Source organism: Astatotilapia calliptera, chromosome 2, assembly GCF_964374335.1.
Source record: "Astatotilapia calliptera chromosome 2, fAstCal68.1, whole genome shotgun sequence".
In the NCBI taxonomy this organism is placed as follows: Eukaryota; Metazoa; Chordata; class Actinopteri; order Cichliformes; family Cichlidae; genus Astatotilapia; species Astatotilapia calliptera.
In genome coordinates, this window is record NC_137423.1 from 32,024,045 (window position 1) to 32,038,295 (window position 14,251).

General features: G+C 38.8%; 1 protein-coding gene across 1 annotated transcript in view; it reads left to right on the plus strand.

The window, feature by feature from the left end:
- Positions 1-110: 110 nt before the first annotated feature.
- LOC113006654 (neuronal acetylcholine receptor subunit alpha-7-like) overlaps positions 111-14,251 on the plus strand; it is a 38,389-nt gene continuing 24,248 nt past the window's right edge. Inside the window, exon 1 of the mRNA XM_026142740.2 lies at positions 111-574. Within this exon, the coding sequence (XP_025998525.1) occupies positions 505-574 (70 nt within the window). The 5' untranslated portion in view covers positions 111-504. The remainder of the gene's footprint in view (positions 575-14,251) is intronic.

Genomic DNA, 14,251 nt, shown 5'->3' on the forward strand with positions numbered 1-14,251 from the left:
AATATAAGTGGGCGGCACGCACACGCACCTTTATTTGATTAGACTAGTTGAGTTTAAGTAGACACTAATGTAATCTTTAGTCAGTGTCTCGTGAGCATGTTGTAGGATTTAACATTCAAATGTGAGCTAGTTTTCAGGGTTAGCACACAATTACTGGGTTACAGGCATCTCATCAGCCTCATCTGTGCTCATACTCCCGTGACAGAGGCTATTACTTTACTGTATCCTGTTGTGTTACCTGTGATGCGCACTCAGGCTGGGAAGGAGGTGCACTGTGCAGCGTTGTGTGCGTGTGCGTGTGAGGGAGACTGAAGCAGCGTGAACGTGCCAATCTGAACTCCGCACTCCTGTCTGTCAGTCTTTTTTTTCTTTTCTTTTTGCAAATCTCTCACGCCGTCCCGGTCCCCTTCGTTTTCCCCAGCCGCATGTTCATTCCACCGCCGAGCCGGATCAGAGTTCCCGTCTAGCCGACACAACCGCTGGAGTTCACTGGACGGTGCCAGCATGCGGTGCCACAAGTTTTGGAAACCGTGTTCGCTTGGATTTTATATTTGGATCGCAATGCTTTTCAGAGGTAGGTTTGGGGCAAAGTTGTTCTTCCCCTCCAGTTTATACAGATGATCTAATGAAGGGTACCGACTTGAAAACGATTTTGGTTTTTGGTTTTTTTGAGGAGGATGGTAATTTAGACCTGAGTTTACGTCCTCAAACGACTAGTAGGGAATCTTTTCGGCATTTTCGGAAAGTTTTCTAACATTAAAAAACAATCAAAATTGATAGGATAATTTTAAATTGTCTGACATAAACAAACCAGAGTACGTTTAGATAATTTCATATCTGGATATAATGTGGAATTTTTTACTTAAGACCTCACAGTACAGGACTAGGTGACGGTTTTTTGTTTAGCAGTCACCATACACCTGCTGAATAACACTGGCTGCTGAATCTTTCACAGGCTATATAAATCTTTGAATTTCCTACCCAGAATCCAGACTAAAAAACAAGTTAAAGACGCAAAGAGTTATTTTTAAACACTGAGCATATGTGTGCATTACTCTCTACATTAATGTTTGCTGCGTTGAATGATGATGATGTGCATGCATGACTCTATAATGCATTGCTAAGCCCCATCCCATCATCAGCATCATCATCTAACATCTGGGTTGGTTACTTAACTCAGTGGTTTTGCTGAATCTGCTTTCCAAAGCACTGCTTTATGCATAGACATATGTCCACCGCGAACCCGAACCTGCCACCTTCCACTTCACCAGTCAGAAGGGAGGCAAGACCAGGAGACAAGGTCAAATCAAGTGATAAGACATTCTAACACATGTCACATATGGCTGTTGGCATGTATTGGTAATAGCACGCTAGTTATCCTTGAACAGGGTTAGCATGTAATGACTTCTCAGAATTGTGTGGTTTACCTCTTTCTTTTTTGTTGTTTTACATGAAGCAAGAGTAAAAACTTAACTGTCTTGGAAGCTTAGTTTTGCTTTATTGACATATGTGGACATGAACCAAAAAATGAAGGGAAGCGCAACAGAATGGATACGGTTTGTTTCACCCATTGATGTTTTTTTTTTTTTACTGTCTTTTAAGTGGCTACCAAAAATCAAGCACAGACACGACTCCACAGCACGCTGTTCAAACAGGGCATCATAACTGATGAAGCAAAAGCGATGAGCCCCATGCCAAGTAAAGGGTATTACCTCTCTCCATGTTAAAGGGGACAGAGGGAAAACAATTAATCCATTAAAGTACTTCAGGGAGTAAACTGGCACATCCAGAAAACATGCTTAGACTCACAGGGGTCCAATATAAAGACTGTAACCTCCCCCAACCACCCACAGACACACACATACACCCACCCACATACACACACACTACTCTGACTACACCAATGGCATCCTACTGAAACAACAGCCTCACTGCATACGTGTGACTCAGAATCAGATGTTTTTATTTAAAATAGCAGGGAAAAAACAAGACAAAGCAAAAAAAGAACAACCTGAACTAGTCTTCTACCAAGTGTTTCTAGTCTTCTAGTGTTTTCAAAATCAAATACTGGTTGACCATAGAGTTGTATTTGTTGCATCCATCCATCCATCCATCCATCCATCCATCCATCCATCCATCCATCCATCCATCCATCCATCCATCCATCCATCCATCCATCCATCCATCCATCCATCCATCCATCCCTTCTATTCTGTTTTGGCAGCAGGGTACACCTTGGATAGGTCACCAATCTATCGCAGGGCTAACACAACCATTCACACTCACATTCACACCTATGGGCAATTTAGAATGATCAATTAACCTTACCTCACTAATTGCATGCCTTTGGATTGTGGGAAGAAGCCTGAGTACCTGGAGAGAACTCATGTAAATATGGGAACAACATGCAAAGTCCACACTCTTAAATTGTTAATGTCTAGAATGGCTAGCTAGGGTGGTAGTGGTGGGAGAAATTTATGTGTGTACCTGTATGTGTGTGCAGAATATTTATAAATGTTAATATTCTATAAAAACTGTTTATATGTTTAGTAAAATAAAATAGTAGAGTTTTATACTTAATGAAAAAATATTAATGATTACTTTGGATTAAAAAATTAATTAAGGTTGATTTCAATTGAAAACAGGGATGTAGAGGTTCTTATGGTAGTTTCCTCCACTCTACTGAGTCAAACAAAACAGAACAGTGACCCGAAAAAACTGATGTTGTAGAGCTCTTTAACGTTTTCTAGTTTTGGTTATCTTTATTTGTAAAGCTCTCCTCAAATTATTTTCCCATCCTTTACCACCCTTGGAAGTCTGTGATTACTCAAACATTTATAACACAGCATGTTGTGCAGAAATAGTTAACAGGTTGTTCTGCTATTAAGTTAAACTCAAATGTTTAAAAGTAAACCTAAAACATTTTTATTTTGCATTAACCATGTAGGTGTTGAAGGATTTTTGTTTCCAAATCTGTAAAAGCATGTGGGTTGTGTTCAGTGTATACGAGATGTGGTGGTCACAGACTCAGTGCAGCACTTCAGAGGTCTTAGCTCCTGGATTAGGATTACAGTGGTGTCAGGAAGCCATAGATTGTAAATCTCTCCTCTATAAATTCATCTATCTAGAGGTCCATTAACAAACTGCATCATACACGATTATGCTCGCTACTGTAGCCAGTCACACAATGCTGGAAATGATGTGTTAATGGATGAGTTCATGGTTCATCAGTTGATTTAAACATCCCACACACAGAATGATTATAGTGTGTGTGCTTGCTCTTTGGAAGCCCAGAGCTGCACAGAGAAGTGACAAGCATTATTAGTTAGCAACAGAATATGTGGATGGTTAAATCTATTATATGAATTACAGTTTTCTGTTTTATCTCCATCCTAACGGTCTCCTTTACTTGCATCATTTTTAGCTCTAGGTCATTTCTCTAGTTTCACCCTTTTATTAGGGTTTTTTTTTTACACTACTTTAAGTCATAGTCTTACTGCCTCACTAAAATATTTTGTGCTTTATTGAAGTTTACAGGTTCAGAGACCCTAATTTAAGTCCTTTAAGCATGATCAGGAATATGATGAAATGTAAAGGAATCCAGGATTTTAAAGGTTCTGTGATGGACTGGTTTTCATCCATCTCTTACACCTCCATCTAGCACAAATTATTTTTTCTCCCTGGATTCTTTTTGTACTTCCTGCTTAACTCAAATCAACTAATTTCCCAGAGTCTCATGTTCTTCCAGTCTCCCCAGCTGCATTTTGAATCAGGTTAGGTAATAGGCTAGTGACCTGGGTTCAAATGTAGGTTTAGAGCTGCTGAACATCTGGATGCTTCACTGCTGACCTCCCCTGACTGATATGTTTCCTTGCCAAACGACTGATAGTAAAATAATGAGCTGCTAGACCATGCCAGTGTAGATATGGCCTCAATTTACATGAATGCACACTTGCCTGGTGTTGGAGCCAGAGCGCAACACACAGTTTATAAGAATCATGCAGATTCTTATAAACAGAATCACACAGAAAAGCACTGTGCAAAAGTCTTGAGCCACCCCTCATTCTTTAATGTGTTGTTAGAAAATGGGAAAGATGTCCGGCGTCTTATTGAAACATGTAGAGTCATATGTGAACAAACTTGAAAGCCAATATTTGGTGTGATTATCTTCATTCTTCAACAGAGTCTGAAAGCTTTAGGTAATTTCTTTAAGTAGTCCTCAGGAATAGTTCTCCAGGCCTCTTCAAAGACATAGAAAAGCTCTTTGGATGTTGGTTTCCTTTTGCTCTGTCCTCTGTCAAGATGATCCCACACTGCTTCATGACATAGTTGGTCAAACGGGTCAGATTCTTGATTGGTTCATATCTGGATCATATCTTCATATCTGGTGGGTGGAAGTTTTTATTTTAATTAGCAGTTTTAGATCTGCCTAAAACCTAAATCAGGGGTTCCTCAAAGCACTGCCCTTGGTCCATTACTCTTTACAATTTGCACGATCTCACTTAGTACTGTCATAAGCAATCACAGTATACAGAAATCTGACCACATTAACACAGTATTGAAGTCACTTCACTGACTCCAAGTGCAATATAGAATTACCTTTAAAATCCTTTCAAGGATTAAGCCTATTATATCACAGAGCTCTCAATGGTTAGGTCCCACACTACATCTCTGACTTGCTCACTGTTTATTAACCAGTCAGAACTCTCAGGTCGTCAGACTGAGATGACAGGATTAGTCTCACTATACTGAGGGTGCTTTCAGTTATTGTGTTTCTGTTCTTTGGAAGGAGCTGTCTGCTGACCTGAGATATTATTAAATGTGTGTGTAAATTCAAATACAACCTCTAAACCTTTTTATTCAGACAGCCTTACACTCCATAGGGTTTTTTTTGTTTGTCTTGTTTTATTTGAATTTGTTATTTTTACTGCTTTATTGTAAACCTACACCATACATGTTTTTATGTTTTTATCTTCTGGGTTAAGCACATTGAATTAGCATATAGTGAAATGTGCCATTCAATACTGTTCAACACTGTTTCATCCCTGGAGTATGTTGCTATTTCTTGTTTCTGTCACTATAGTGTCTGGATTCTATTATCTCTCCACACTGTCACTGTACTGTGTTGGCCACAGTCTACAAAAGAGATTCATATCTATGCTGTTCACCTTTCTATTATTGTTTTATTTAGAGTAAAAAAGAAGATTTGAAGTGCTGTATAAGTACTTTAAAATTGACAAACTGTTAGTTGTAGGAGTTTGTGGTGTAAAACAAGGTGTGTTGTCCTGATCTAATTCCATCTCCTAGAAGCAAATTATAAAGTCTTAAACTTTATTTGTTTGAACCTGTGAAAATCTGTTTCCCCTGCAATGATCTGCATATAGTGCAGCTGTTATTGTTTTGAAAAAATAACTGTGCGAGGCGATAACTTCTTTTTTACTAGTATGTTGACCATTTTCCTGAAACCTTCCTTACTCATTGTATTTTTGGTCACTTATCTTGGACATCTGAAGTGACATTGGACAATTGTTCTAGGTTGACATCACTGGCCCTAAATCTGAATTATATCCAAACTACAGGTAATGATCTGCCTCTAGGATCAAAATCTTTGCCTTCTGCTGTGCCAGACATTTGATTTTTGTTTTTGACGTTCTGTTATATGTAGTATATCACTGCAGTCAAGTGAATTCAGGAAATTTCAGGCTCTGCGGTGCAAGGAACAGCTGTGATTGGCACATGCAGGCACGCTGTCAGAGAGAGCTTGATTTGCTTTTACTTCATGTCTAGCTGTAGCACACATTTTCATTATCAGTCAATCACGTTCATTTAAAACTGCAGGAAGTTGAAATTGTGATTCAGATTAAAATTTGATTAATTGTGCAGTCACCTTCCATCTTTTAGTCTTGACTTCTGGATTCAAAAAGCTAACTAACCTTTAAAATCGACAAAACAATGTGTAAGATCACACAAGGTATACCTATCATCCTGCCTATAGTGATGTTACGCATTCATTACCAATGCTGCAGCAGTATTTTTTTGTGTCAGACATATAATTTGTTGATATCTGCAGGACGGACTGCATTTTAAAAATATCAGTATGTTTCATAGCTGAGAAGTCCGTCTATTGATACTGCTTCAAAAAGACCCAGTTACGTTACATCCCAGTCTATTTAAGCAAAATATACAGTATTTGTTAAATGTTTATATGTTACGCCTAACTGCAAACAAGGAATGTATTATAGTTTGCACTCTAGCCTGTGTTTACATTCTGATTTGGTATGTTTATTTTTCCAGCTGCCAGCAGATTTGATTTATATTCAGCAAGTTTATCATCTTTGGACTAAAAACATTCACGGTGTGACTTCAGCATCAGATATATTGCACATTCATTCAATAGTGGAAATTTTTCCATATTTGTTTCTTCCGCAAACACTCATAAATACAGTGCACTAATGCCATATATTTGCATGAGAAAGGGTCTAGATGCGTAGCATTTGTTGTGATGTCGACTCTCCGGGCCCTCAGGGAGTGGCATTCTGTTAGCAGCTCCTTTGTGCAGCATAGTCCTTGCCAGATTCATCACTCTAGTCCCAGGGCACTGTGGGCTCAGAGCCTTTTTGTGTTCCATACTGGATGATAGATCTGGCTTTTTGCATCAGGTTTTATGAGATTTGCCAAGTTTGTTGTGTGAAACAAAATTACGATAAATAATAATAGATCTGTTTCTTGTGTAGAGTTATTTTATTTGTATGTTTTGTGCTTTTCTCTTAGGGACAAACCTCAAAAGAAAGAACCTGCTGGCTGCATGTAAATTAATGTTGAGTCACACTAAAGTGAATGTCTTTAAAGCCTTTTATTTGTATTTTAATCTTCCCGAGCCTTTTGTTACTACAGCTTTGTAGTGTTGCTGTTTATTCACCAGGATTAAAGTTACATCATTTAGAACCTCGGGGGTCCCAGCTATACCAGAGTCCCTGGGTTAACTGTGAACAATGTCTGTCTAGGAGCAAGATCACTGGTGTGAATAACAGTTTATGAAGACTGTTACACTCCAGCTGCAGGAAAAAAACATCTATAACAATTGCTCCATCACTTATGGATTATATATTATGCTGAAGACAGTTTTGACATTAGGAGATAATGCCTTTTGAGTCCTTTTAAATTGATTAATGTTCATGAGATGCAATTTTGCTGCATCATCTCACTACTGTTATACATTTGAAGGCTGATGATGGGTGTCACTGTCTCAGGGTATAGGCAGAGGTACAGTGGGGCAAAAAAGTATTTAGTCAGCCACCGATTGTGCAAGTTCCCCCACTTAAAATGATGACAGAGGTCAGTAATTTGCACCAGAGGTACACTTCAACTGTGAGAGACAGAATGTGAAAAAAAAATCCATGAATCCACATGGTAGGATTTGTAAAGAATTTATTCGTAAATTAGGGTGGAAAATAAGTATTTGGTCACCTCAAACAAGGAAAATCTCTGGCTCTCACAGACCTGTAACATCTTCTGTAAGAAGCTTTTCTGTCCCCCACTCGTTACCTGTATGAATGGCACCTGTTTGAACTCATCATCTGTATAAAAGACACCTGTCCACAGCCTCAAACAGTCAGACTCCAAACTCCGCCATGGCCAAGACCAAAGAGCTTTCGAAGGACACCAGGAAAAGTATTGTAGACCTGCACCAGACTGGGAAGAGTGAATCTACAATAGGCAAGCAGCTTGGTGTGAAAAAATCAACTGTGGGAGCAATCATCAGAAAATGGAAGACATACAAGACCACTGATAATCTCCCTCGATCTGGGGCTCCACGCAAGATCTCATCCCGTGGGGTCAAAATGATCATGGGAACGGTGAGCAAAGATCCCAGAACCACACGGGGGGACCTGGTGAATGACCTGCAGAGAGCTGGGACCAAAGTAACAAAGGTCACCATCAGTAACACACTACAACGGCAGGGAATCAAATCCCGCAGTGCCAGACGTGTTCCGCTGCTGAAGCCAGTGCATGTCCAGGCCCGTCTGAAGTTTGCCAGAGAGCACATGGATGATACAGCAGAGGATTGGGAGAATGTCATGTGGTCAGATGAAACCAAAGTAGAACTTTTTGGTATAAACTCAACTCGTCGTGTTTGGAGGAAGAAGAATACTGAGTTGCATCCCAAGAACACCATACCTACTGTGAAGCATGGGGGTGGAAACATCATGCTATGGGGCTGTTTTTCTGCCAAGGGGACAGGACGACTGATCCGTGTTAAGGACAGAATGAATGGGGCCATGTATCGTGAGATTTTGAGCCAAAACCTCCTTCCATCAGTGAGAACTTTGAAGATGAAACGAGGCTGGGTCTTCCAACATGACAATGATCCAAAACACACTGCCCAGGCAACAAAGGAGTGGCTCCGTAAGAAGCATTTGAAAGTCCTGGAGTGGCCTAGCCAGTCTCCAGACCTCAACCCCATAGAAAATCTGTGGCGGGAGTTGAAAGTCCGTGTTGCTCGGCGACAGCCCCAAAACATCACTGCTCTCGAGAAGATCTGCATGGAGGAATGGGCCAAAATACCAGCTACTGTGTGTGCAAACCTGGTAAAGACCTATAGTAAACGTTTGACCTCTGTTATTGCCAACAAAGGTTATGTTACAAAGTATTGAGTTGTATTTTTGTTATTGACCAAATACTTATTTTCCACCCTGATTTACGAATAAATTCTTTACAAATCCTACCATGTGGATTCATGGATTTTTTTTTTCACATTCTGTCTCTCACAGTTGAAGTGTACCTCTGGTGCAAATTACTGACCTCTGTCATCGTTTTAAGTGGGGGAACTTGCACAATCGATGGCTGACTAAATACTTTTTTGCCCCACTGTAAGTGCAGATGAGGAAGAGATGGAGTGGCACAAGTATTTCAACCTTTTGCCTAAGTAAAAGGTCTAAAAGTCCTGAACGTCTGAGCTATGGATAGTAAACATAAATGGAGACAGCACAGTGGAGCACCACAGGGGCCTGCATCCTCCACAATGCAGCCCCTTGATGGGGTTAAACTCTCTGCAGCATGGATATGATTGCATCATTGCACCCCGATCTGGGAACCAGTCTTTCCAGTGCTACAGTAACTGGTCAATAGTCAATATGCTCTGATGGTGTCATCTGTTTAGTATAAGAACCAGATGTGATGTTTTCCACAGCACCAGTATCGTCTTCAGTTTTAGATTCAGGTTGTAAAATGTGACTCACAGACAGCCGGCCTCATGACCTCGGGGCTGATACAATGACATAGCACAGGCACACCAAGAATACTAAACACACCATTTCTGTCCCATTTGTTACCACTTATCTGTTAAATATCAGCATTCCCATTGATTAGTTTTCACTCAACTAATCACTCCAATAACTTCAAGTTAGTTAGCAATTTTCAGGCATGAATTTCAAACAGGCCTGAAGTCCTTTATTCACATGCAGTAAATAGCAGGTAGGTCTGCTGTAGATGTGTTTTCACTGCAGGAAACACTCAGTTTGATTTTGGTAAGGGTGCTGTCTTAGTTCTATCTGCTATGGAGATGGCAGGTTAAAGACAATTTAATGCGATCCAGTGTCTGATATTTGCTTTCTTACCTGCAGCTGAGCTGGAAAAAGGTCGAGGGCTGCTGTGCATGTGTGAAAACAACTGAAGTTACTCAGCCTTATGTCAATATTGCAAGTTTAGTTACATAATATTTTGGATTTGCCCAAAGCAAAATAGTAATTAAATCACTTTTAACTGTATAGGTAATCTACACAATAGATTACCTAATATTCATGATTCATGTGGCAGATTATCTTGACAAAGGGAAAAAATGGACCGAGAAACAAAGCCATTATCATCGCTGCACAATGGAAAGCAGCTCAGCGTGGATAGGTTTACCTGGCCACAACAGGGGCCCTGATTTAAGAGCTGGTCATTTAGTACTCTGCTTAAAATAGCAATCCTGTTGTTTGGGTGTTTGTCTAAGAGGTATGTGTGACAGCAAGAAGGAGAATGAGTCCCTCAGGCTGTTTGTGTGTGAATAGCCTGTCTGATGAGCCTGTTTAGAAGCCTCATCTGAACATACTGACCTAGTAAAAATATCCAAAAGGGACAGAATCAAATAGCTGAATTTCTCAGTATATATTAATTTGTGAGCATGAAAGAGAGAAGATTAATGTGCTTAAATGCCACCCCAAAATCACAATCACTTTGCGATGGTCACCTTCTGCCTGTTTGTTTGGCCTCACATGACCTCGACCTCAAACGACTCTGCTATTTGTTTGCAGCTGATTGGAAATAAATTGCATAGGTGACAGTGCTGATTTGGATGGTTTTGTTCATATTTTTGTGTGCGCCATCTCATTCTCTGTAAATAAGAGCAAAAGGATAGAAAAGGGAGAATGTACTTTTCATTTTCTTGTAAAGATTTGCTCTTGACATTCAAAAGTGCTTCAGATAATTTATATTTGTGGAAATAATCAACATAAATCCATCCATCCATCCATTTTCAGCTAAGTCAGTGACATTTGCGTACAACACATAATTTAGATATCGTAGATATTTTGTACTAAAACGAATAATTTGAGCTTCACTGATCACATAAGAACAAATTTCGGTTACATTTAAGCCCTCAGACAAGTTCTCATAACGTTGATTAAGTCTTTTAGCATTAATGATATTATGAAAGTTGCCTTGCTATTACCTAGTTTTTCAAAATTTAAAATCTGGTATCTTATAGTGATACTTTTTAGTTTATAGAGCAATGTGTAATTTGTTGGAGGTGAAGGAAGTAAAAATCATTGCACTGGAAAATGAACAAGCTACAGCTAGGTGGAGGTGGTGGAAAGACCAAGGAAAGTTTTGAGCAGCGTCTGATTCCAAAGTTCAAAAATAAGAACCAGAAGTTAGAAAGATAAGACCTGCACTGCAGATTTAAGGTGTTTCTTTAGACTATGTCTAAAAGAGTCCATCCCACAAAGCACCAATATCATTATTAATTTCTTTAGTATTTGAAGACCTCTAAATTTTTGCTCGCATACAACATCAACACAGACTGATTGAGAGACAAGCGACACATTTCTGGACAGGTTGTCTTATCAGCACAGAGCTAAAAACATAATGATATTCATACCAAATGCACATCTCCATGGGTCTCACATTTTTAATTTCCTCTCCATTCAGTTCCACAGTCATCTGTGAGCTAGAGCGCACATCCAATATTCTTCTAATAAATTTCATGTCAAGGAAATCCACACAAATAAAATTGGCATGGTCTGTAGTAGTAGACCATTTGAATATGTGAAATGCATTAAACTTTCCCCCTGGTGGTGCCTTGGAGTGACCAGGAGCAGGCTGGCTCTCCTTATTAGAACTAAATGCATGCAGACACCTCGGGGTAAGCTCAGAGTGCCAAATCATTATGAATTGTAACGTGGACACATCATTGTGAGCCTGTGAGTGTACTGAGTTAAAAACAAATCACCTGTTTCTGTGGAATCTGTGTCTAATGTGGAAATGAGGATGAGACTTGTATTGACATCAACAACACATTGCCATTGTGTTTGTTCTTGACTCAGAGGTAGCTGTTTTTAAAAAATGAAATTTAGCCTCTTTTTAAATTTACAGTTGCATATTCTTTTATTGTTGTTGTTTGTATACAGTGAGTCAGCAGCAATCTCCTGCTGGATGCCTCAGTGTTTCACTGGTGATAAAGATACTGACACAGGGTAAACAGGTCATCAGAGCCATGGGATGAAACCGAACGTCATTAACTGGGAGGGAGAAAGGCAAAATATAGAACTACAATGGGCTGCAGCGGGCTCAGTGGGGCTGAGCATGACAACACAGCTTTTCTCCCACTTTCTTTCTTGTTCTCACTCACTTCTGTGGTTGCTCTCTGGGAAAGGTCCAGGTTCTTCTGATGTGGTAGGGTCCCCTTTCTTCATACTAGCTGCAGTTAGCTCACCAAATAAAATGAAGTTTTATGTGTAATTGAGAAGTATTAACAGCAGAAGTCTGTCGAAAAGAGAATTTGGTTAAACTTGAAGAAAATGTTTCTTTGTTCAAAACTTGGCTGCTTAAGTATTTTGTTTGAAGTAAAGTAGACGTCCTTCTGACAATTCCTGAATTTTCTCTCACATAAACAATAAATTTAACTCAAACAGAACCCTGAAAAAAGTGCTTTCATCCACAGTAATCCACAATTAAGTGCATTTTTCTGCAACAGTGTGTGGCCTACCAGTGTTTGTGAGCTTTCTGAAGGAGGCAGAGATAGTCACTACTTGTTCCAGTGGCAGTATAGACTCAAAGTTTGGTTCCTGAGACTGAGACAATTGTCTCTTGACCTTCTCTGCTAATATCTACAAATGGTCTGACCTTCACTTTTTAAATGTACATATAAATAATGAACAGATTCTCTGTTGTAAAGTTGAGCTAATAATCAATAATTTTGTGACCTTCTCATAGGCTGATCATTTCCTGTAGTGATCTATATGGGGTTAGAGGGACTGAGCATTGAAGGCAGTTGTTGTATAACATTAGCCTGAGTTTAGCAGGGATAACATGCATAGTATAAAAGACACAATACGTTAAAATGAAATATGTTAATGATGCAGCTTAGTTTCAACAAATACCCCCATGGTCAAAAGTAAATGCATTAATAAACATGTTATTTTTTAACTGGCAAGTTATTCATGTACTGTAGTTAGGGAAAGTTTGTGGCTCTTCTATTAATAACACCAGCATTCAACCCTTAAGTCCCCCCTAAAAAAACCCAGCAGAGATTTTTGGGGGCCTTAAGTAACATACTCCTGAACTGGAGTAGAACAAGGATTTTCTCTTCCCAACAACCACAAACCGCCTGCTGGTCTTCTGCTGGTGCAATGGTGGTTAGCGCAGACATGTCACAGCAAGATGGCTGTGAGATCGTTTTTACGTGGCGCTTGTATGTTCTCCCTGTTACTGTGTGGGTTATCCCACTAGGTTAATTGGTGATTCTAAATCAGCTGTATGCAAGATAGATATGTGAATGCTATACACACACAGTGATGCTCTTTTATATATACATTTTCAGAAAGAGAGTAAGGAAGTAAATACTATGAACCCAAATGTTGTTTTGTCAGGACTCTGTAAAAATCTGTATGTATTTGCATATATTTGTACAGTGTACAGGCAATAGAACTTCATTATTAAAGTAGGACCCCATTCAGTAATAGTATTTGGTAGTATTTTGCAGTATTACAATTTATTTCTTTAATTAAAGACATTAACTGGTAAATGGTAAATGGCCTGTATTTGTATAGCGCTTTACTAGTCCCTAAGGACCCCAAAGCGCTTTACACAACCAGTCAACCACCCATTCACACACACATTAACCCATGTAGAACACTCTTATCTCCCTGCAACAGGAACACATTTGCCCAAATGGGTGAATAAAGTGCCAAGAAAGTGCTCCAACTGAGGGTCTACATCAGTTGACCTATCATGGATCACCATTAAAACAGTTTTCACATTTTTTCCCAACTGTGCAAATTGCTAAGAAGACTCGTAGAATAACATATATGTGTTAAAAGTATATATATATATATATTTATCTTTTTCCTTGGTTTAGTTTAGTGGTGTAAATGGAGTCATTTGGAATTGAAATGAACTTTGTGTAAAGGTGACTGAGATATAACCTCAAAGGTCAAACCTCTCAAACTATTTATATAATATTCTTAGTTCTGAAAATATTTGATTGACCTCTCTTGTTTGACCAGCAAGGTCTACACATATTCTGAGTATAAAATGAATGCTTTTCCTTTACGATACCTTCTAACACTGATGCACGGTAATCTTTCATATTTCCCCCTCAGAAACATATTACCACATGGAAATCACAAATTAATACAATAAATATATGTCATATATTTTCTATATTTTTTTTCTCTCTTTAATATATTGACCTATAGTGTACTGACCTTGGTAAGACTTGAGTGAGAAACCAAATCCATCATAATCCGAGTCTAGAAAATAATTAGCATCTGTGTTAATGAGCCACACCCATACAAGTTCCTAATTAAAAGTGTGTCACTCTCACTTTCTTATTTCAAAAAGAAAGCAACATTAACAATAATCTAATTCAATCTAAGCCAAATCCAAACAAAAAAAATTAAGAAAACATATTTGACTAAAAAAGGAAAGAATTTTTTTTATTTCTTTTAGGATTATCTTTATAGACAGTTTTCTATTATACTTATTTAAA